This window comes from Cherax quadricarinatus, chromosome 79, assembly GCF_038502225.1.
Source record: "Cherax quadricarinatus isolate ZL_2023a chromosome 79, ASM3850222v1, whole genome shotgun sequence".
Taxonomy (NCBI): Eukaryota; Metazoa; Arthropoda; class Malacostraca; order Decapoda; family Parastacidae; genus Cherax; species Cherax quadricarinatus.
The window spans coordinates 166,205-191,204 of NC_091370.1; the positions used below are offsets into that span (position 1 = coordinate 166,205).

Below are 25,000 nucleotides of genomic sequence, written 5' to 3' on the forward strand. Positions count from 1 at the left end.
GCTCCCCTCCCCTTACTGCTTGCCTGATGCTGGGTCAGGGAACAGTATGTGTATAGAAGTAGAAGCCTCGTGTCTGCTAGTGTTGCATCAACTTTAAAGGGAACTCACATGAGAGCCCAACATCTATGCGTATTTCATTTGTAAATAGTGGGGATATTATCTCTGTCTAAATTTGACTCTTATCGTTGATGACAGACATTGACTATGCAGTGTGAAACGAGTGCTTTCAATTTTTTTTAGTCTAATATGACAGATTTGTTCACAACACTAGAAATTTGTTCATAGCATAACTTAATACTGCTAGAAACGATGTATTATTAAAAACTGAGGAACAGCAGTTCTACAAATACATACACAAAACTAACAGTTACATTACTTAACGTAAGTGTTGTTCTGGTGGTGATATTAACTCTGTAAAGCACTAAGGTTAGCTTTGGACTTTTGACGTATTTCATGATATTATATCTTGACTAAACACTTAAACACGGTCTTTAGTGTTATACATTTAATTACTGAGAGAAGTTGGTCTCTGGAACTTTCTCTTTGCTCAGAGATGTTTAATACTAATAAAATATTCTCAGAAGGGAAAATTTCGGTGTCGTGAGGTTTATTAATGAGCCTAGTTTCATTACTCGTGTCTGGAGCAAGAATGAACTACACTCTTGACATTTAGCCACTTGTAAAAAAATGAAAAGGGACTGGACATGTAAGCGGTCCTTCTATGTATGATTGTGCGTGTGTGTGATGTAGAGAAATTTAAAGTGATTGCTAACAGTGGATTATCTTCTAGAATGCTTGAAGAGTTGTATTGTCTGTCTTTTGACTTCTTATACCTACACACACAACACTACTCAACTCTTCTCATTTCCCTTCCATTCTTTCTGCACTCTTCCCACTTTTAAAACTATGGGGAGTGTATTTTGTATAAGTATTGGCCACATGTATGCAGAGTCATCACTAGAATCAGCTGGTTAGAGGAGTAGATTAGTTTTAGAGTAGCAGTACTGTACACACTATCTGCTATCCCGGGCAGGACTCAGCAGCAGCAGGCCGGCGAACCTCACATGTCAACAGGTGAAGCCGCGAGACTAACTTCTATACCACATCTCTTCTAAATATATAACTCTAAACAGAAACTGACCTCGATATATACTGCCAGTCTCCCCGCACTGCCCCTACCAGTCATCCTGGCGGAGGAGTTGGAAGGATGAGAGAAACAGTAAAGTAACAAGAAATAACACCCAGCACGGCGCCAGCGAGTCGTCGTCCTGCTTCCCACATATTAGGATTCTCACCTCTTCTCTTCGTGAGGCCTGGCTCAAGCACGCTATACAAATACACGAGTTTCTTCCAGATTTTAATCCTGAGCTTGAGCGCTGGTTCAGTGTTGTTGTCGCACAGTTGGTACAAGGCTGAATGCGCCGCCCGCATCCATACGTAGTGCTGAGCATGAAACTGGTCCTCTACCTCCTGCAGCGTAGCCTTGGCTCTCTTGAAGGTGTTAAATATGTCGTCCATTAATATTCTTTGAAGCCAGTCGTTGATGTCCTCTCGAACCTGAGTGTCAGTCTTCTCCAGCTTGCAGGTAGGACACCTCCACACAGTCTCGTCGAGCCATGTGGAGGACAACATATAGCACCCCGTACAATCTGGGCATCTGGGGCAGGAAAAATAGGTTCCTAGTTCTGTAGGGTCTTCACACCGGGTACAGTTGCACGTAAAGTGATAAGTCTTGGTTAAAGTGTCATATCGTTCCCAGGCAGGCATTAGCGCCCCTGTGTAGCAGATACAAAGAGGCTCTCCGATCTTGATGGGCACTGTAGTCCTTGCTTGCATCGTCCCCTCAACGCCACAAGACAGGTGCACGTTGGGTACACAAGAGTTGTTGAACAGCCGCACCATCGGATACATTGCTCTCACTCTCGTGTTCTTCTCGCTTCTTATTTCCATGCCATTCGTAGCTATGGCGGCTCTTATTTGATGAAGAGTTTCAATATCGTAGTCCAGCTTCAGCACTTCTGACATGTAGCGGACAGTAACTACCTGATTGTCCTCTTGGTTGAGCTGTCGCTGCTCAGAGTGATGCTCCATCGACATAAGTGTCTGCCACGCCGTGGGGTCCTTAGACTTCAAGAGGAGGCAGCGAATGGAAAGAATGACGTCGTAACGAAGCGTCTCCATCTGAGTAGTTGGTGGCCCTATGTGCTTGACATCAGTGGCCAGGATGGGACACTCTGCCTGGTGAAGGCTGCTGGAGGCGCATTCTAGGGAACACAGTGGCCACCAACACTCTGGACAGCGGGGGAAGTCGTCGCCTATGATAGGACCATGACAGCCGAGACAGACAAGCTCTGAGATAGACAGGGGACCCACAGCCAGTGGTTGTTCCTCCACCAACACCTGGCCCGCTGGCAGGCGACGTGACGCCACCAGATACCTGCAAGAATGCACAACTTAGTATAGATCACGAAACAAGTGCTCTTCTAGTTCATTAACTTATATGGTATAGGAAAAAACAGTGTAGTTAGACTCGGTTATTGCCGTAGTGTGTGTGTGTGTGTGTGTGCGCGCGTGCGCGCGCGCAGACAATCTCAGGCGGGCAATCTTAACTATGCAGGACAAGCCCCGGGGGGGGGGGGAATCTTTAGCTCAACTACTTTCACAGTTCTCAGTGCACCATCAGGAGCTGTGCAATGTTACAAGGAAGCAACCAAAGCAGGGAGAGAGGTCTCAGAGTAGTGGAGGTGTCACTGTCCACGGTTACCCTTAAGGTGTCACCGTCCACTGTGACAACTTAAGGTGTCACCATACCATGGTAACCGTGGATCGTGACACCTACGCTACTCTGAGACCTTTCTCCCTGCTTTGGTTGCTCCCTTGCAACATTGCACAGCTCCTGATGACGAACTGAGAAATGTGAAAGTACTTACGCTAAATATTCCCCCCATCCCCATGGAAATTGTTTGCATATAATATATATATATATATATATATATATATATATATATATATATATATATATATTTATATAAATTTTCAACAAGTCGGCCGTTTCCCACCTAGGCAGGGTGAGCCAAAAAGAAAAAAAAAATCGTCAAAATGAAGATACTTTAATCATCATTCATCACTTTCACCTCACTTATACATACTGTTTTTGCAGAGGCACCCAGATAGAACAGTTTAGAAACATATATAAAGATACAATATAAAAACTGACCTGAATAATATAATTAACTCAGTATTGAATATAATATCAGGACCCCAATTATATACCGTCCAAACTGCCAATATCCCAAACCCCTCCTTTAAAGTGCAGGCATTGTACTTCCCATTTCCAGGACTCAAGTTCGGCTATATAAAAATAACCGGTTTTCCTGAATCCCTTCACTAAATATTACCCTGCTCACACTCCAACAGCTCGTCAGATCCCAAAAACCATTCTTCTCCATTCACTTCTATCTAACACGCTCATGCACACTTGCTGGAATCCAGTCCAAGCCCCTCGCCCACAAAACCTCCTTTACCCCCTCCCTCCAACCTTTTCGAGGATGACCCCTACTCAGCCTTCCTTCCCCTACAGATTTATACGCTTTCCATGTCATTATACGTTGATCCATTCTCTATAAATGACCAAACCACCTCAAGAACCCCTCTTCAGCCCTCTGACTAATGCTTTTATTAACTCCACACCTTCTAATTTCCACACTTCTAATTCTCTGCATAATATTTACACCACACATTGCCATTAGACAGGACATCTCCACTGCCTCCAACCGCCTCCTCGCTGCAGCATTTACAACCCAAGCCTCACACCCATATAAGAGTGTTGGTACCACTATACTTTCATACATTTCCTTTTTTGCCTCCATCGATAACGTTTTTTGTCTCCACATATACCTCGATGCACCACTCGCCTTTTCCTCATCGGTCCCATCTTTAACCTCATCCTTCACAAGCTCATTCACTGACACATCAACTACCTAATATCTGAAAACATTCACTTCTTTCATACTCCTCCTCTCCAATGTGATATCCAATTTTTCTTTATCTAAATCATTTGATACCCTCATCACGTTACTCTTATCTAGGTTCACTTTCAACTTCCTACCTTCACACACACTCCCAAACTCGTCCACTAACCTTTGCAACTTTTCTTTAGAATCACCTATAAGCACAGTATCATCAGCAAAAAAGTAGCTGCGTCAACTCCCATTTTGTATTTGATTCCCCATAATTTAATCCCACCCCTCTCCCAAACACCCTAGCAATTACTTGTTTTACAACCCCATCTATAAATATATTAAACAACCATGGTGACATTACACATCCCTGTCTAAGACCTACTTTTACCAGGAAGTAGTCTCCCTCTCTTCTTCACACCCTAACCTGAGCCTCACTATCCTCATAAAAACTCTTTACAGCATTTAGTAGCCTACCACCTATTCCATATACTTGCAACATCTGCCACATTGCTCCCCTATCCACTCTATCATATGCCTTTTCTAAATCCATAAATGCAATGAAAACTTCTCTACCTTATCTAAATACTGTTCACATATATGTTTCAATGTAAACACTTGATCTATACATCCCCTACCCACTCTAAAACCTCCTTGCTCATCCACAATCCTACCCTGTCTTACCTCTAATTCTTTCAATAATAACCCTACCATACACTTTTCCTGGTATACTCAGTAAACTTATTCCCCTATAATTTTTACAATCTCTCTTGTCCCCCTTCCCTTTATATAAAGGAAATATATACATATATGTCGTGCCGAATATGTAAAACTGGTCAATTAGCAAGAACTCATTTAAAATTAAGTCCTTTCTAAAATTTTCTCTTATTCGTTTAAAAATATATTTTTTCGTTAATGTTAATGTAAAGATTTAAAATTTTGCTCCAAAAGAATCTTAGAAAACTTACCTAACCTTATTATAACAAGAACAATTTATTTTAGCCTAACCCAACTAAATATATTTTAGATTTGTTTACAAAAAATTAATACTAAACAAACACAGTGAAATATATTTTTTCGTTAGGTTCAGAATGATTTTGGCGAAATTATTGCATACACAAATTTTCACTTGTCCTATATGGCAAGATGATCGTTGCTATTTAAGCCAAGATCGCAAGTTCTGCCTATTCGGCACGACATATATATATATATATATATATATATATATATATATATATATATATATATATATATATATAGTGGGTAGTTGAATGATAGTTCTAGGCTTTTTGTGTTGCAGTCAACACATCAGGAGCTTGCAGTGTTGCACAGTATAAAATCCAGGCAGATTCGTTCAGAGAAGCGACTCTCCAGAGTGCTTCCGCCGAGTACTAAGCTGCACAGTACTCTTATGATCTGTGCTAATTTATGCAGCGAGGAAATATCCTCTTATGTAAGACAGTTTGGGATAGAGATAAGAACTTCGTGTGTGTATACACTGAGAGATGCACACTTCTTTGTGTTCATACACTGTTGTTGTATAATAGTTGTGAAGGACTTGCCTGCCGGCCTCTGGAGACGAGATCATCTTGTAAGGTGGGCACTGAGTGCGGTGCTGCGGCCAGTGTTGCCTCTGGTGTTCCTTGCCGCAGTAGTGCATAGTGCCGCAGCCGCCGCACGTCATGGACGCCACAGCATCGCACACGCCGCAGCTGCCGCCACCCATGTTGATGTTGGTCCTGCAGGAGGTAAAACGAACTTAGGACTTTTTTTACAGACGGGACTTACAAGGTAAGCTCTTTTATACTAAATAAACTTTGTGTAAGAAGTTCTTCCAACCCCTCTCCAGATGGGTCACTCTGAAGTCGAATATAACACTTTGGTGATTAGTTACTGCTAGGTGAACAGAGGTAATGGATGTAAGAAGGCTCGCCCAACCCGGTAATTGAACCAGGGTCCTTTAGCTTGTGAGCTGAACCCTGCATCATAGATAACTGTAGCACAGCCTACCCATGTTTACGTGGGTAGTGTTTGTTAGTTAAAATGTAAACGCCAGTTTGACAAAGTCTGGTTGTTCGTTTGGCAGCATGATGCATTCCGTGACCCCCCCCCTCTCTCTCTCTCTCTCTCTCTCTCAAACCTACACACACACACACACACACACACACACACACACACACACACACACACACACACACACACACACACACACACACACATACATATGTATATGTGAACGACATGACGGAAGGGTTAGACTCAGAAGTGTCCCTGTTTGCAGATAATGTGAAGTTAATGAGGAGAATTAAATCTGATGAGGACCAGGCAGGACTTCAAAGAGACCTGGACAGACTGGACACCTGGTCCAGCAAATGGCTTCTCGAATTTAATCCTGCCAAATGCAAAGTCATGAAGATAGGGGAAGGGCACAGAAGACCACAGACAGAGTATAGGCTAGGTGGCCAAAGACTGCAAACCTCACTCAAGGAGAAAGATCTTGGGGTGAGTATAACACCGAGCATGTCTCCGGAAGCACACATCAATCAGATAACTGCTGCAGCATATGGGCGCCTGGCAAACCTGAGAACAGCATTCCGATACCTTAGTAAGGAATCATTCAAGACACTGTACACCGTGTATGTCAGGCCCATACTGGAGTATGCAGCACCTGTTTGGAACCCGCACTGGATAAAGCACGTCAAGAAACTGGAGAAAGTACAAAGGTTTGCGACAAGGTTAGTTCCAGAGCTAAGGGGAATGTCCTATGAAGAAAGATTAAGGGAAATCGGCCTGACGACACTGGAGGACAGGAGGGTCAGGGGAGACATGATAACGACATATAAAATACTGCGTGGAATAGACAAGGTGGACAAGGACAGGATGTTCCAGGGAGGGGACACAGAAACAAGAGGCCACAATTGGAAGTTGAAGACACAGATGAGTCAGAGAGATAGTAGGAAGTATTTCTTCAGTCATAGAGTTGTAAGGCAGTGGAATAGCCTAGAAAATGACGTAGTGGAGGCAGGAACCATACACAGTTTTAAGACGAGGTTTGATAAAGCTCATGGAGCGGGGAGAGAGAGGGCCTAGTAGCAACCGGTGAAGAGGCGGGGCCAGGAGCTAGGACTCGACCCCTGCAACCACAAATAGGTGAGTACAAATAGGTGAGTACACACACACACATACTACAGGCCTAATGTCTAATCGACATGTGCCTAGGACAAAATGGTAACTAACAACCCCGTCGCAAGGAGGAATGGGAGGCAAGGAAGGTGGGGAGCAGGAGAAATCAGGCCCAGGTGGAAGAACAAACACAACCCCCTCCAGTACCACCCACAGAAGGAACACAACCATAGCAATCCCAAAGCAGTCAAACAACCTAACCCAAAACACACTGTACCCTCTGCCCCATTGCCCCTCAGCACAGACCCCACCCCCACAGAAACCCACAGTAACCCCCACATCCCCCTCAGCTCAAACCCCGCCTGCACAGAAACCCACAGTAACCCACACAATGTACCCTCTCCCCCCATCCCCCCACCACAAACCCCACCCCAACTGTAACCCCCCATAGGCCCTCTCTCCCCATCCCCCTCACTCCCCTTTCTCCCCAGACTACAGTTATAGAAAAGAAGCTGAAGGTTTGGTACACCAACACGGATGGAATAACGAATAAATCGAGATGTTCCCAGACATTGTAGCGACCACAGAAACAAAACTCGCTGGACAGTAACAGATGCAATCTTCCCACCCGGATATCAGATCCTGAGGAAGGTTAGAAGGAGCAGAGGGGGAGGAGGGGCTGCACTGCTAATTAAAAACCGGTGGGGTTATCAAGAAATGGAAGGAATGGACGAGATTGGAGAAAGGGATTACATAGTAGGTACAGTTCAGTCAGGGGAACATAAGGTAGTCATTGTAGTGATGTATAACCCACCACAGAACTGCAGGAGGCCAAGAGAGGAATATGATGAGTGCAACAGAGTAATGGTGGACACACTAGCTGAGGTGGCAAGAAGAGCTCACTCGAGTAGAGCGAAATTACTGGTTATGGGCGACTTCATCCACAGGGAGATTGACTGGGAAAACCTGGAGCCACATGGGGGTCCTGAAACATGGAGAGCCAAGATGATGGATGTTGTGCTGGCAAACCTCGTGCACCAACATGTTAAGGACACTACCAGAAAGAGAGGGGGGAGGATGAACCAGCAAGACTGGACCTTGTGTTCACCTGAATAGCTCAGACATTGAGCACATCACATATGAAAGGCCCTTTGGAGCTAGTGACCATGTGGTTCCGAGCTTTGAATACATCATAGACCTAAAAGTGGAGAAGGTAACAGGAATAGAAAGGGAAAAGCCAAACTATAAAAGGGGGGACTACACAGGAATGAGGACCTTCCTGCAGGAGGTTCAGTGGGAATGGGAGTTGGTAGGAAACTCAGTAAACAAAATGATGCAATTCGTAACAACAAAATGCAAGGAGGCAGAGGAAAGGTTTGTTCCCAAGAGTAACAGAAACAATGGGAAGAACAGAACGAGCCTTTGGTTTACCCGAAGGTGTAGGGAGGCAGAAAACTAAGTTTACTTGGAGAGAGTTCCAGGGGTCAACGCCCCCGCGGCCCGGTCTGTGACCAGGCCTCCAGGTGGATCAGAGCCTGATCAGGCTGCTACCGCTGGCTGCACGCAATGCAACGTACGAGCCACAGCCTGGCTGGTCAGGTACCGGCTTTAGGTACTTGTCCAGTGCCTGCTTGAAGACAGCCAGGGGTCTATTGGTAATCCCCCTTACGTATGCTGGGAGGCAGTTGAACAGTCTCGGGCCCCTGACACTTATTGTATTGTCTCTTAACGTGCTAGCAACACCCCTGCTTTTCATTAAATGCTCTAGACTCCATTCTCTAGAGTCTAGAGAATGGAAAAAGTATAGAAGGCAAAGGACTCAGGAAAACAGAGGTTAGTCGACGAGCCAGAAACGAGTATGCACAGATGAGGAGGGAGGCCCAGCGACACTATGAAAACGACATAGCATCGAAAGTCAAGTCTGACCCGAAACTGCTTTACAGCCACATCAGGAGGAAGACAACAGTTAAGGACCAGGTAATCAGGCTGAGGAAAGAAGGTGGGGAGCTCACAAGAAATGACCAAGAAGTATGTGAGGAGCTCAACATGAGATTTCAGGAAGTATTTACAGTGGAGGCTGAAGGGACACTGGAAAAACAAAACAATGGTGTGCACCAACAAGGGATATATCAACACGTGTTGGATGAATTACACACAACTGAGGAGGTAAAGAAGCTAAGTGACCTTAATACCTCAAAGGCGGTGGGACCGGACATCTCTCTGTGGGTCCTTAGAGAGGGAGCAGAGACATTGTGTGTGTAATGTAGTCCAGCTGGGCTTGTGAGGTCTCTGGGGAGACCTAATTTAACCAATTATATGGTCACACCTTGCCTTGGCAAACGTCTGTAGCCACACCCACGTCTGAGGTCTTTTGTTCTTGACGGCGTCAGACCTAGGCGTCAGGTCGTACACGTGGTTGTGGAGGGTGCTTGGACCACCATAAAAGCCCAAGGAAGAGCATGATCAGGAGATTCGAGCGGAGCTGCTGCTGGGGTGCAGGGCTCGGGAGAAGGCTGCTGAAGTCTCTGGAGGAGACTGTTGGAGACATTGGGCAGAGTACTGGCTTGGAGCAGTACTCGTGCTGTGTAGGTCTTGGGACCTCGGGCTTAGTTCCTGTAGTGAACTGTGCTCTGTGCTATATTGTAAGTTATATTCATTTTCGTCAAGTTGATTGTGTTCCCTGTCTCACTGCTTATGTGTACCACCCCATTTATCTAAACCCCAATGATGTACTCCTGTTCCCAAATATATTATTGTACAAGGACTTAATAATAAACTGTTTGAGTAGAATAGTAATATTCACTGTCCCCGTTATTTATTCTTATTTCCATTTATTTATGTTTAGTTAAAGGAGTGGAGTGGAGTGGAGTGGAGTGGAGTGGAGTGGAGTGGAGTGGAGTGGAGTGGAGTGGAGTGGAGTGGAGTGGAGTGGAGTGGAGTGTAATGAGAGGTGAAGATGTAATCACCAGTGACCTCACATTACCTACCTACCTCCGCACTCACCCCTCCTACTGCCTCGCCTGTCACCTACCTACTTATTCCCCCCTCTTACTCCCATATTCCCCCTTTAATTCATTACCCCCCTCCTACATGACATGTGTGCCACTAACCAAACTCTTCAACACTTCCCTTGAAACTGGGCAACTACCTGAAGTATGGAAGAAGGCATATGTAGTCCCCATTTTTAAGAAAGGAGACAGAAATGAAGCCCTAAACTATAGACCAGTGTCACTGACGTGTATAGTATGCAAAGTCACGGAGAAGATTATCAGGAGGAGAGTGGTGGAGCACCTGGAGCAGAACAAAATTATAAACGACAGCCAGCACAGATTCATGGAAGGCAAATCCCGTGTCACAAACCTACTAGAGTTTTATGACAAAGTAACTGAAGGAAGAAATGAGAGGGAGGGGTGGGTTGATTGCATTTTCTTGGACTGCAAGAAGGCCTTCGACACAGTTCCTCATAAGAGATTAATACATAAGCTAGAGGATCAGGCTCATATAACAGGAAGGGCACTGCAATGGATCAGAGAATACCTAACAGGGAGACAACAGCGAGTCATGGTCCGTGATGAGATATCACAGTGGGCGCCTGTGATGAGCGAGGTCCCGCAGGGGTCAATCCTGGGACCAGTGCTATTCTTGGTATATGTGAACGACATGACAGAATGGATAGACTCAGAAGTGTCCCTGTTTGCAGATGATGTGAAGTTAATGAGAATTAAATCAGATGCGAACCAGACAGGTTTACAAAGACCTGGATAGGCTGGATGCGTAGTCCAGCGACTGGCTCCTAGAATTTAACTCCGCCAAATGTAAAGTAATGAAGATAACTGATGCGGCATATGGGCACCTGGCAAACCTGAGAATAGCGGTACCTCAGTAAGGAATCATTCAAGACTCTATACACTGTGTACGTCAGGCCCATGCTGGAGTACGCAGCACCAGTTTGGAACCCACACCTAGTCAAACACGTCAAGAAATTAGAGAAAGTGCAAAGGTTTGCAACAAGGCTGGTTCCAGAGCTAAGGGGAATGTCCTGCGAAGAAAGGTTAAGGAAAATTGGTCTGACGACACTGGAAGACAGGTGGGTTAGGGGAGACATGATAACGACACACAAAATACTGCGTGGAATAGACAAGGTGGACAGGATGTTCCAGAGATGGGACACAGAAACAAGGGGTCACATTTGGAAGCTGAAGACTCAGATGAGTCAAAGGGATGTTAGGAAGTATTTTTTCAGCCACAGAGTTGTTAGGAAGTGGAATAGTCTGGCAAGCGATGTAGTGGACGTAGGAACCATACATAGTTTTAAGATGAGGTATGATAAAGCTCATGGAGCAGGGAGAGGGAGGACCCAGTAGTGGTCAGTGAAGAGGCGGGGCCAGGAGCTGAGTATCAACCCCTGTAACCACAATTAGGTGAGTATACACACACACACACACACACACACACACACACACACACACACACACAACCTACACACACACACACACACACACAACCTACACACACACACACACACACACACCCTACATACACACACACAACCTATACACACACACACACACACACACACACACACACACACACACACACACACACACACACAACCTACACACACACACACAACATACACACACACACACAACCTACACACACACACACACACACACAACCTACACACACACACACAACCTACACACACACACACAACCAACACACACACACACACAACCTACACACACACACACACACACAACCTACACACACACACACACACAACCTACACACACACACACACACACACACACACACACACACCAACCTACACACACACACACACACACACAACCTACACACACACACACACACACACACACAACCTACACACACACACACACAACCTACACACACACACACAACCTACACACACACACACACACAACCTACACACACACACACACAACCTACACACACACACACACACACACACACACACAACCTACACACACACACACACAACCTACACGCACACACACACACACACCCCACACACACACACACCACACACACACACACCACACACACACACACACCCCACACACACACACACCCCACTCACCCCACACACACACACACACACACACACACACACACACACACACACACACACACACACACACACACACACACACACACACACACACCTTACGCGCGCGCGCACACATACACACACCTACACACACACACACCTACACACACACACACACACACACACACACACACATACACACACACACACATACACACACAACCTACACACACACAACCTACACACACACGCACAACCTACACACACACGCACATCCTACACACACACGCACAACCTACACACACACAACCTACACACACACACACACAACCTACACACACACACAACCTACACACACACACACACACACACACACACACACACACACACACACACAACCTACACACACACACATACACAACCTACACACACACACATACACAACCTACACACACATACACAACCTACACACACACCCACATACACAACCTACACACACACACACACACATACACAACCTACACACACACACACATACACAACCTACACACACACACACATACACAACTACACACACACACACATACACAACCTACACACTCACACATATACAACCTACACACACACACATATACAACGTACACACACACACACATATACAACCTACACACACATACACAACCTACACAAACACACACATACACAACCTACACAAACACACACATACACAACCTACACAAACACACACATACACAACCTACACAAACACACACATACACAACCTACACACGCACACACATACACACACACACACACACACACACACAACCTACACACATACACACACACACACACAACCTACACACGCGCACACACACATACACAACCTACACACATACACAACCTACACACATACACAACCTACACACATACACAACCTACACACACACACACACACACACACACACACACACACACACACACACACACGCGCGCGCGCGCGGAGCCAGGAGCTGTGACTCGACCCCTGCAGCCGCAAATAGGTAAGAACATATACACACCTACCCACATTCAGAACACTTCATTTTCAGATCCATTTTCGTACCCTGGATTATCTTGCAAAATTTAACCGTTTCCAGGAAATGTTCAGCAATTCCGTGTCCACATAATTGCAGCTTATTTTTTAATCACTTGTAATTATGTATAATTATAAGGTACTCGTAAAAAATATTTGATTTTTTTATAGGGAGCGTTAAAAATTACGTTGAGTATCTGGCCAGATGACCTAGTATTACGATGCTGTGTTGTTGTGTCCTAGCGAGACAGTCTCCCAGTCTCTCTCCTGCCAGGAGTTGCATTTATTTTTGACTATAGTACGTGCTAGTTCCGCTAGCAGTGTGTGTGTGTGTGTGTGTGTGTGTGTTGGAAAAGTTTGTGTACGTGTATACACCACATCTTGTCGGTATCACCATACCATTTCCCCAGGTAGAGCTGTTTGTGACTTGAAAAAGCCCACTGTGTGGGCGAAACGTTGTCAATAAAGGATCACATTAAACTGCATATGTGTTTATATTTCCATTGTGTCGGTATTTTATACCATTTATTTCCAGGCTTATAGATAGCAACGTCCTTCTCTCCTTCCAGATTTTCGTGTCTGTTGATAAATCCTCTTTGTCACTTGCACTTAAATTTCCTCCCTCTTTCACTTGTCTCCCCACCTCCTTTGTATTGGACTGATGAAGCCACTGTGTGGCGAAACGTTTCCTGAATAAAGATACCCATATGCTGCATAAGTGTCTCAATCTTCAACTTGTCGGTTTTTCAAACTATTCATCACTACTGGTTTAATTTGTGTGTGTGCTTCATTCCCACTTTCATTAATTTTCTCCCGTTCTGTCTTCAGCTTCGGTAGATCCTCTATCAGGATGTGTTTCCTTTGGAAAAATAAACACAAATTCGGTATATTGCGACACATATTGACCATGGTTCACCCCACACGGTGGTCTTTATTAAGTCATAAACAGATCATAGTGATAAATTAGACACATGTGCAACTCTTGGGTATCTTTATTGAGGAAACGTTTCGCCACACAGTGGCTTCATCAGTCCATACATAGGAGAAACTTGAAGAACAGGAAGAGAATGAGGTAATCAGTCCTCAACCTTGAGTCGATGTGGTCAGTCCATCAATCTTGAATAGAATTCAAGATTGATGGACTGACCACATCGACTCAAGGTTGAGGGACTGATTACCTCATTCTCCTCCTGTTCTTCAAGATTCTCCTTTGTATGGACTGATGAAGCCACTGTGTGGCGAAACGTTTCCTCAATAAAGATACCCAAGAGTTGCACATGTGTCTAATTTATCAACATGTCGTTTCTCTGAACCATTCATCTACAAAGATCATAGTGACTTGATACGGTCCACTGTGTGGGCGAAACGTAGTCAATAGAGGATCACATTATACTTCATATGTCTATTTTTCCATCGTGTCGGTATTTTATACCATTTACCTCCACTGTGTATCTTCAGTATTTGTTAGTCTTCTCTCTTATTCCATGACTTCCTCCAATATTTTAAGTTTTCTCTTCATCTATATGCAAAGATCACCCAACTTAATTTCCCTTTCCTCTTCCATCTTGTATCTAACTCCACTTAACATCAGTTATTGCTCCATTCACCCACATCCTGTTTCTACCTTTTCAGTTTCCCCTTCTTATTCTTCTCTTGGTTTCCCATTTCTTCACTCTTTAAAGTTTTGCCGACTCGGGGACAGTAATTTCCTCTGATTGCAGCTTGAATGTGAAATTTCTCAGCTGTTAATCCTTGCTCTTGTCTATGTTGTGAAATAGTTATGTACAAATTTGTTGGAAAAAGTCTCGAAGCAGTGTGTGTACTAGTCTGTGGTTGCAGGGGTCGAGACTCCGCTCATGGCCCCACCTCTTCACTGATCGCTACTAGGTCCTCTCCCTCCCTGCTCCATGAGCTTTATCATGCCTCGTCTTAAAACTATGTATGGCTCCTGCCTCTGCTAACTCACTTTTCAGACTATTCTGCTTCCTGACAACTCTGAGACTGAAGAAATACTTCCTAACATCCCTTTGACTGAGTCTTCAACTTGCAATTGTGACCCCTTGTTTCTGTGCCCCATCTCTGGAACATCCTATCTCTGTCCACCTTATCTATTCCTCGCAGTATTTTGTATGTTATCATATCTCCCCAAACCCTCCTGTCCTCCATTGTCATCGGGTCTATTTCCCTTAACCTTTCTTCGTAGGACATTCCCATTAGCTCTGGAAATAGCGTTGTTGCAAACTTTGTGTTAGTTACCATTTTGTCCTAGGCATATGTCAATTAGACACTAGGCCTATTGTATATGCGCGTGTCGTGTGTGTAGTCGTGTGTGTAGTCGTGTGTGTGTGTGTGTGTGTGTGTGTGTGTGTGTGTGTGTGCGCGCGCGCGCCAGTGCCAGTGTTCATGGCTGCGGGGGTCCTGGTTTATGAATGTTTGGCGTAGTACGTGAGGGAGTATGTGAGTCACAGTGTCAAAAGTATAAGGTTGTAACCCTTGACAGACTTGCAGTCACAAATACATTTCCTAAAGTTCTCTGAGCACCTGTCGTCCCCTCCCCCCAATCCCTCCATAATTCTCTCTCTCTCTCTCTCTCTCTCTCTCTCTCTCTCTCTCTCTCTCTCTCTCTCTCTCTCTCTCTCTCTCTCTCTCTCTCTCACACTCACTCACTCACACTCCTGCCTACAGAATAGTCTGTTTTACGACAACTGTTACTACAGCACATCCGTTGCAATACGATGATAATGTAAGATAGTACAATCAGGTGTTGTGTGCTCTCAGTTAAATATCCCCTGGTTGCTCGCTTTTGTAGATTTTAAGTTATCTACTACACCTGCATCATAAGGCTGCATGTCACCTCATCAGGAATACTTTGCTTCTGCAATTTTTAACGTTGGAGGAGCAGGGATAGACAAACATGGAGAGGGAGGGAGGGAGGGAGAGAGGGAGGGAGGGAGAGAGGGAGGGAGAGAGGGAGGAGGGAGGGAGAGGAGGGAGGGAGGGAGAGAGGAGGAGAGAGGGAGGAGGGAGGGAGGAGAGAGGAGGGAGAGAGGAGGAGGGAGGAGAGAGAGAGGGAGGGAGGGAGGGAGAGTGGGAGGGAGTGAGGGAGAGAGGGAGGGGGAGAGAGAGAGGAAGCAGGAGGATGATATATATATATATATATATATATATATATATATATATATATATATATATATATATATATATATATATATATATATATATATATATATATATATATATATATTTTATATATATATATATATATATATATATATATATATATATATATATATATATATATATATATATATATCTATATATATAAGGCTAAAGAGGTCTTTGTGGCATTTATGGATTTGGAAAAGGCGTTTTGTTTGTTCATTATTTGCTATTAAACTACAGTATAAATAATGTATAAATAATAGTATATAAATAATAGTAGGTTGGTAGACAGCAACCACCCAGGGAGGTGCTACCGTCCTGCCAAGTGAGTGTAAAACAAAAGCCTGTAATTGTTTTACATGATGGTAGGATTGCTGGTGTCTATTGTCTGTCTCATAAATATGCAAGATTACAGGTACGTCTTGCTACTTCTACTTACACTTAGGTCACACTACACATACATGTATAAACATATATATACACACCCCTCTGGGTTTTCTTCTATTTTCTTTCTAATTCTTGTTCTTGTTCTTGGGGAAGTGGAACAGAATTCTTCCTCTGTAAGCCATGCGTGTCGTAAGAGGCGACTAAAATGCCGGGAGCAAGGGGCTAGTAACCCCTTCTCCTGTATTTATTACTAAATTTAAAAGGAGAAACTTTAGTTTTTTCTTTTGGGCCACCCCACCTCAGTGGGATACGGCTGGTACAAGTTGAAAGAAAGAATATATATATATATATACTATATATATATATATATATATATATACATATATATATATATATATATATACCTAGTACCACTAGTACTAGTAGTACTACTAGTCACCACTAGTACCAGTAGTCACCACCAGCACCTTAGCAGCAACCACTCCAGTGCCACAGTAGCATTACCAGCACACAGTAGCACCACAGCACCACTAGTCACTACAGCACCACTAGCACCACTAGTAGCACCATCAGCACCATAGTAGCACCACCTAGCACCACCAGCAGCACCACCAGCACACAGCAGCACCACCAGCACCACCAGCAGCACCACCAGCACCACAGTAGCACCACCAGCACCACCAGCAGCACCAGCACCACCAGCAGCACCACAGCACACCAGCAGCACCACTAGCACCACAGTAGCACCACCAGCACCACAGCACCACTAGCACCACCTAGTAGCACCACCAGCACCACTAGCACCACCAGCAGCAGCACCACCAGCACCACCAGCAGCACCACCAGCACCAGCAGCACCACTAGCACCACCAGCAGCACCACCTTAGCCACACAGCACCACCAGCACCACCAGCAGCACCACCAGCACCACTAGCAGCACCAGGCACCACCAGCAGCACCAGCACACCAGCAGCACCAGCACCACCAGCAGCACAGCACCACCTAGCACCACTAGCAGCACCAGCAGCACCACTAGCAGGCACCAGCAGCACCACTAGCAGGCACCAGCAGCACCACTAGCAGGCACCAGCAGCACCACTAGCAGGCACCAGCAGCACCACTACCAGGCACCAGCACCACCACCAGCAGCACCAGCACCAGCAGCACCACTCCAGTAGTACCACCAGCAGCACCATCCAGTGCACCACTAGCACCACAGTAGCACCACAGCACCAGTAGCACCACCAGCAGCACCACTAGCACCACCTAGTAGTACCACTAGCACCACTAGCACTAGCACCACCAGCACCTACAGCACTAGCACTCCAGTAGTACCAGCACCAGCACCTTAGCAGCACTAGCACTAGCACTAGCACTAGCACCACCTAGCACCAGCACCAGTAGCACTAGCACCAGCACCACTTAGCACCAGCACCAGCACCACTAGTACCACTAGTACCACTACTCAGCAACCAGTCTCCAGAACAACTTCTAGTTCTAGAATAACTTCTAGCGCTAGTTCTAGAACAACTTCTAGTTCTAGAATAACTTCTAGCGCTAGTTCTAGAACAACTTCTAGTTCTAGAACTTCTAGTACTACTGGTTCTAGAACTACTTCTAGTACTACTGGTTCTAGAACTACTTCTAGTACTACTGGTTCTAGAACTACTTCTAGTACTACTGGTTCTAGAACTACTTCTAGTACTACTGGTTCTAGAACTACAACTTCTAGTACCACTAGTTCTAGAACTACAACTTCTAGTACCACTAGTTCTAGAACTACAACTTCTAGTACCACTAGTTCTAGAACTACAACTTCTAGTACCACTAGTTCTAGAACTACAACTTCTAGTACCTCTAGTTCTAGAACTACAACTTCTAGTACTTCTAGTTCTAGAACTACAACTTCTAGTACTTCTAGTTCTAGAACTACAACTTCTAGTACTTCTAGTTCTAGAACTACAACTTCTAGTACTTCTAGTTCTAGAACTACAACTTCTAGTACCACTAGTTCTAGAACTACAACTTCTAGTACTTCTAGTTCTAGAACTACAACTTCTAGTACTTCTAGTTCTAGAACTACAACTTCTAGTACTTCTAGTTCTAGAACTACAACTTCTAGTACTTCTAGTTCTAGAACTACAACTTCTAGTACTTCTAGTTCTAGAACTACAACTTCTAGTACTTCTAGTTCTAGAACTACAACTTCTAGTACTTCTAGTTCTAGAACTCTTCTAGTACTTCTAGTTCTAGAACTACAACTTCTAGTACTTCTAGTTCTAGAACTACAACTTCTAGTACTTCTAGTTCTAGAACTACAACTTCTAGTACTTCTAGTTCTAGAACTACAACTTCTAGTACTTCTAGTTCTAGAACTACAACTTCTAGTACTTCTAGTTCTAGAACTACAACTTCTAGTACTTCTAGTTCTAGAACTACAACTTCTATTACTTCTAGTTCTAGAACTATAGTACTTCTAGTTCTAGAACTACAACTTCTAGTACTTCTAGTTCTAGAACTACAACTTCTAGTACTTCTAGTTCTAGAACTACAACTTCTAGTACTTCTAGTTCTAGACTACAACTTCTAGTACTTCTAGTTCTAGAACTACAACTTCTAGTACCACTAGTTCTAGAACTACAACTTCTAGTACTAGTTCTAGAACTACAACTTCTAGTACCACTAGTTCTGGAACTAATAACTATTTACAAGTACATGTACAAGGTATACAGACCATAGCTGACATCAATGACATACTACTATATAGAAAGCCGCTTGTTATGCTGAGCATTTGGGGCAAATTAGGTCAGTTTTGTCCCAGGATGCGACCCATACCATTCCACTAACACCCAGGTATCCATTTTACTGATGGGTGAACATAGACAACCGGTGTTTGGAAACACGCTCAATGTTTCAACCCTCGCCGGAAATCGAACCCGGTATCTCACCGTGTGAAGCTATAGCTTTTGCCACCAGGCCACGGGCCACCGTATACAACTATTATAATATGCTCTGCACCCCAGTCTAATAGTTGTATTGTTTGTAACGGCTTGACAAAGCTCCTGGAGAGCGAAACGTTGTAATAAAGTGGAGCATTAGTTGCACTTGTGTGCTTATACCTATCATAACACACCTTGTCCACTTACATTCTCAGAGACTTATATAGCTCACTTTTGTAAGTTATAAGTCTGAAGAGACAAAGCCCATTAAAACAAACCATACCACGGGTGGGGTTTGAACCCGCGATCAGGGTCTTAAAACTCCAGACCGTCGCCTTAGCCACTGGGACAGCTAGCTTCAGTAAGATTCATCCAACTAGGTGTATTTCTACACCATAGGAAGGTTAGCATAGAAATATACCGGTCTGGAGTTTTAAGACCCTGATCGCGGGTTCAAACCCCACCCGTGGTATGGTTTGTTTGCAATCGTGTCATTACGATTTCGTGAGTAAAGCCCATTACAGTTTGTGTTTTTTCGTTCTTTGTACACACTGCAAGACGTTGTGACGTACACAAACTGTCAACGTTTGAAGTTGATGGTATTGCGTTTTCTTTAGTGATGACAGAAAACGAGAAGAAAAATAGAAAATAAATTCTGGCAAACACTTAAAGGTGGTGGTAGTAGTAGTAATAGTAGTAGTAGTACCAGCATTACTAGTGCTTGTATTACTAATGGCACTGTATTACTAGTAAAATGGTACTAGTATTACTAGTGATAGTACTAGTGTTACTAGTACTCTATTGCTAGTAAAGTGGTACTAGTATTACTAGTGCTACTACTAGTATTACTAGTATATTAGTAAAATGGTACTAGTATTACTAGTGATAGTACTAGTGTTACTAGTACTCTATTGCTAGTAAAGTGGTACTAGTATTACTAGTGCTACTACTAGTATTACTAGTATATTAGTAAAATGGTACTAGTATTACTAATATTATATTACTAGTAAAATGCTACTTGTATTACTAATGGTACTATATTACTAGTGCTAGTACTAGTATTACTAGTGGTACTATATTACTAGTAAAATGGTACTAGTATTACCAGTGCTATTAGTACTAGTGGTACTATATTACTAGTCCTAGTGGTACTAGTATTACCAGTGCTAGTGGTACTAGTATTACCAGTGCTAGTGGTACTAGTATTACCAGTGCTAGTGGTACTAGTATTACCAGTGCTAGTTGTACTAGTATTATCGTAAGGGTTCTTAAATGGAGATATCGTAGGTTGAAAGTAGACACACTTGTAGGATGGTAAATATATTGTCAGACTGAGATGAGGGATGGAGCCCCAGCTGCCTTGCCTGTCTACGCCTGTATGGTCTGCCGCCGAGTGAGGACGGGACAGGGGGATCACTGCCCATGTGTATCCCTATGACGTCACACAAAGCCAAAGGCCTACGAGGGATCTCGTGTCTAAAGCACAGGGATGATACTAATATGCTATGCTATATAATACTGGGAATACAGGGATCAGCAACTATGCTGACAGTATTACTAGTGCTAGTATTACTAGTGATAGTGCTATATTACTAGTACTAGTATTACCAGTGTGACTAGTACTAGTATGACTATTGCTAGCAGCACTAGTGTGACTATTGCTAGCAGCACTAGTGTGACTATTGCTAGCAGTACTAGTGTGACTATTGCTAGCAGTACTAGTATGACTAGTGCTAGCTGTACTAGTGTGACTAGTACAAGTAGTACTAGTCCTGGTGCTATTGCTGGCCTTCCTGATTACCGACATGGTGCAGACATAGTCAACATTAGACGTGGAACAATAGATGGGGAGGAGCAGGGGTAAACGAACATGGAGGGAGAGAGAGAGAGAGAGAGAGAGGAAGGGAAGGAAGACTTCTTCACGAACACAGGTCAAAACAATCATCACACACGAACACACGAGTCAAGAACACTACTACCTTCACTAACATTACTAGTAGTAGTACTGTTCGTGTGTAGTGTGTTCGTGTGATGATGTTAACCTGTGTTCGTGCAGAAGTCTTCCCTACCTGCGTCTCTCTCTCTCTCTCTCTCTCTCTCTCTCTCTCTCTCTCTCTCTCTCTCTCTCTCCATGTTTGTCTATCCCTGCTCCTCCTCATCTTCTGTTCCACGTCTAATACTGGCTGTACATCTTCAACATCTGTCGGTAATCAGGAAGGCCAGCAGCAGCAATAGCAACATGAAATTAACACAACCTCGGAGCCCAACAAGCATATAAGTCAGGAAATACTTTAGTCACTGGGTGGCGAGTAAGTGGAAGGCATCACACAATGGTTGTGCAGAGAAATATTACACACACTTAAGAGTAGGTATGTACGGAACATGAACATGAGGAATTATTATAGCTGGTTAGTGTGCGTTAAGAGGAGCGTGAGTTTCCGTATCTCCTAATATTATGGTTTGTTTTCTCCTATAATCTATTTTGTCCGTAATTACTATCGCATTTGCTTTGTCTGTTTCGTAAGGTGAAGTCCAGGATCTTTCCTTAATTCATGGTATAACTTAACAAATCTTTGAGGGCAATTGTGCTGCAGAGGTTTGACCAAAGCTCAGGGGAACTGATGTGCCCGTTAACATTCAGACCTAAAACCCGTGGCAACCCCCTCCCCCTGTAAACACAAGTAGGTAAGTACAATGTTATAAATATACAAGTACCTCGGAAATTCCAGAAGCTGTGTATCGACGTTCGTAAACAACCAGGAGAGTACACAAAACCCTCGTGGAAACTAAAATAATATCTTTATTTACTACATGTACAAGGTATACAGACCATAGCTGACACCACTGACTTACTGCTATATAGAAAGCCGCTTGTTATGCTGAGCATTTCGTGCAAATCAGGTCAGTTTTGTCCCAGGATGCGACCCACCCTAGTCGACTAACACCCAGGTACCCATTTTATACTGATGGGTAAACAGGGACAGCAGGTGTCTTATGGAAACACGTCCCTAATGTTTTCCAGCCGTGCCGGAGGAGATTCGAACTCCGGACCTCAGTGTGTGAGCTGAGTGACTCGACGAGTGACTGGACGTCTGGCAACAAACTAAGTACATGAATGGTATATAGTACCGACAAGATGAAGAATTAGAGACGTCTAAAAATAAAGATACCCAGATGTTGCACATGTCTAATTCTGAAGACCTAGGTAAGTACACTGGTCACTAGGCATTGTTGACATACTTACCTTAAGTCAGGTGGGATGTGGATGTATTGACCAGGTGTAAATGCGTCGCATTTGTGCTGCTGCTGACACCACAGTAGCGGCAAATACATGGAATTCATGCTCATCAAGTCCCCAAGCTGTTCACTTAACCAGTTTATCCCTTAATCACTAGTTTTCAAGTGTGTCCCGACACTAACTGGCAGAGACTGTGTACCGGAACCATGAAAATTAATAACAGGAGCTGGAGACAGTATTTTTTAATACTGAACAGTGGAGGAGGATGCGTGTTGTGGTACGGTGTAGGGGAGAGGGTGAGAGAGGTAGTTGCTACAGTGGGTGAGAGGTAGTAGCTGAACCTTCGCCCACCAGCGACCTCAAGAGGAAGGTGGCTCGCAGATTTTATATATCTCGGCTCCTCTCACACACAAGCGCACGTATATATATATGCGCTTCTCCCGCTGGACGTGTCTAATTTTTCACTTGAGGCTTCCAAAAACAGTAAAACCCTTAGTGGTAATTGGTGGGAGTGTGGAGGGTGAGTTATTGGGCCATAGCTCCACCCACGAGGCCATAGATAGCTCCACCCACGAGGCCATAGCTCCACCCACTGGGTCACAGTTCCACCCGTGAGGTCACAGTTCCACCCTCAAGGGCACTGTTCCACCCATGGGATCACAATTCTACCCCAAAGGACAAAAACAACTTTTATAAGGCCCCAGATACTCCCCGTGGCCACTAGTCCGTCCCTAGGGAGTCGAAATTTGCTGTGAGCGGCAGAGAGCAGAGTAAGCAGTGTTCATGCCACCGAGGTTGTGGCTACTGCTTTAAAAAGTGTCGAAATTGTGGGCAGCTGAAATGGTCCGTGGGGCCCCATGCGTACCCCGGTGGTGGGGCACCAAGGCCCTGGATTGTGGGGCCCCCCCACACACCAGCCAACACATAACTTTTAGTAATGTTACCGCATTTAATTAGCAAGTACAGTGTGTGTGTCCAGTGTACTTCCCCTACCACGTGTAAACAGGTAAAGAATGTGTGTGTGTGTGTGTGTGTGTGTGTGTGTATTCGCCTATTTGTACTCCTATTTGTTGTTGCACGGGTCGATTCATAGCTCCTGGCCCCGCCTCTTCACTAATCGCTACTAGGGCGCCCCTCTCCCTGCGCTTTATCATACCTCGTCTTAAAACTATGTATGGTTCCTGCCTTCACTACCTCACTTGCTAGGCTATTCCACTTCCTGACTACTCTGACTGAAGAAATACTTCCTAACATCCCTTTGACTCATCTGAGTCTTGAACTTCCAACTGTGACCCCTTGTTTCTGTGTCCCATCTCTGGAACATCCTGTCTCTGTCCACCTTGTCAATTGCTAGCAGTATTTTATATGTCGTTATCACGTCTTCTCTAACCATCTTGTCCTCCAGTGTTGTCAGGCCGATTTCCCTTAACCTTTCTTCGTACGACAATCCCCTTAGCTCTGGGACTAGTCGTGTTGCAAACCTTTGCTCTTTCTCTAATTTCTTAACGTTCTTGACCAGGTGTGGGTTCCAGACTGGGTGCTGCATATTCCAGTATGGGCCTGACGTACACGGTGTACAGTCTTGAACGATTCCTTACTGAAGTATGGGAACGCTATGTGTGTCTGTGTCTGTCTCTCTGTGTCTGTCTGTCTCTGTCTGTCTGACTTTCTCTGTTTTGTTGGTGTCTGTTGTTTTATATATGTGAGTGCGCCTCTCTCTCCCTCCCAGTAGTGTAATAAATGTAATAGTGAACGGTATCCTGGCTGAACCACTTAAGTCTCCCAGTTCAGGCTAACATCTATCAACACTATGTAACTATCATATAGAATAGGCTAGCAGCACATTGGTGATGTCTTCAATTTGGCTAACTTATAAACGTATTGCTGGTGAGAGCAGTCAAGATTACTGCTTCTGCTGGGACTGCTGCTCTTGCTTCTGCTGCTGCTGGGACTGCTGCTCTTGCTTCTGCTGCTGCTGGGACTGCTGCTCTTGCTTCTGCTGCTGCTGGGACTGCTGCTCTT

General features: G+C 44.4%; 2 protein-coding genes across 2 annotated transcripts in view; one reads left to right on the forward strand and one right to left on the reverse strand.

Moving 5' to 3' along the window:
• The window catches only part of LOC128702598 (organic solute transporter subunit alpha), a 349,376-nt gene that overhangs the window by 105,172 nt on the left and 219,204 nt on the right, over positions 1-25,000 (forward strand). The gene's annotated exons all lie outside the window — the stretch shown is intronic.
• The window catches only part of LOC128702604 (uncharacterized), a 132,207-nt gene that overhangs the window by 2,375 nt on the left and 104,832 nt on the right, over positions 1-25,000 (reverse strand). Inside the window, exons 8-11 of the mRNA XM_070101780.1 lie at positions 24,886-25,000; positions 22,985-23,125; positions 5,522-5,698; positions 1,296-2,437 (exon numbers count right to left, since the gene is read on the reverse strand). The exon at positions 24,886-25,000 is cut by the window's right edge and continues 86 nt beyond it. Coding sequence (XP_069957881.1) covers positions 1,296-2,437; positions 5,522-5,698; positions 22,985-23,125; positions 24,886-25,000 — 1,575 coding nt within the window. The remainder of the gene's footprint in view (positions 1-1,295; positions 2,438-5,521; positions 5,699-22,984; positions 23,126-24,885) is intronic.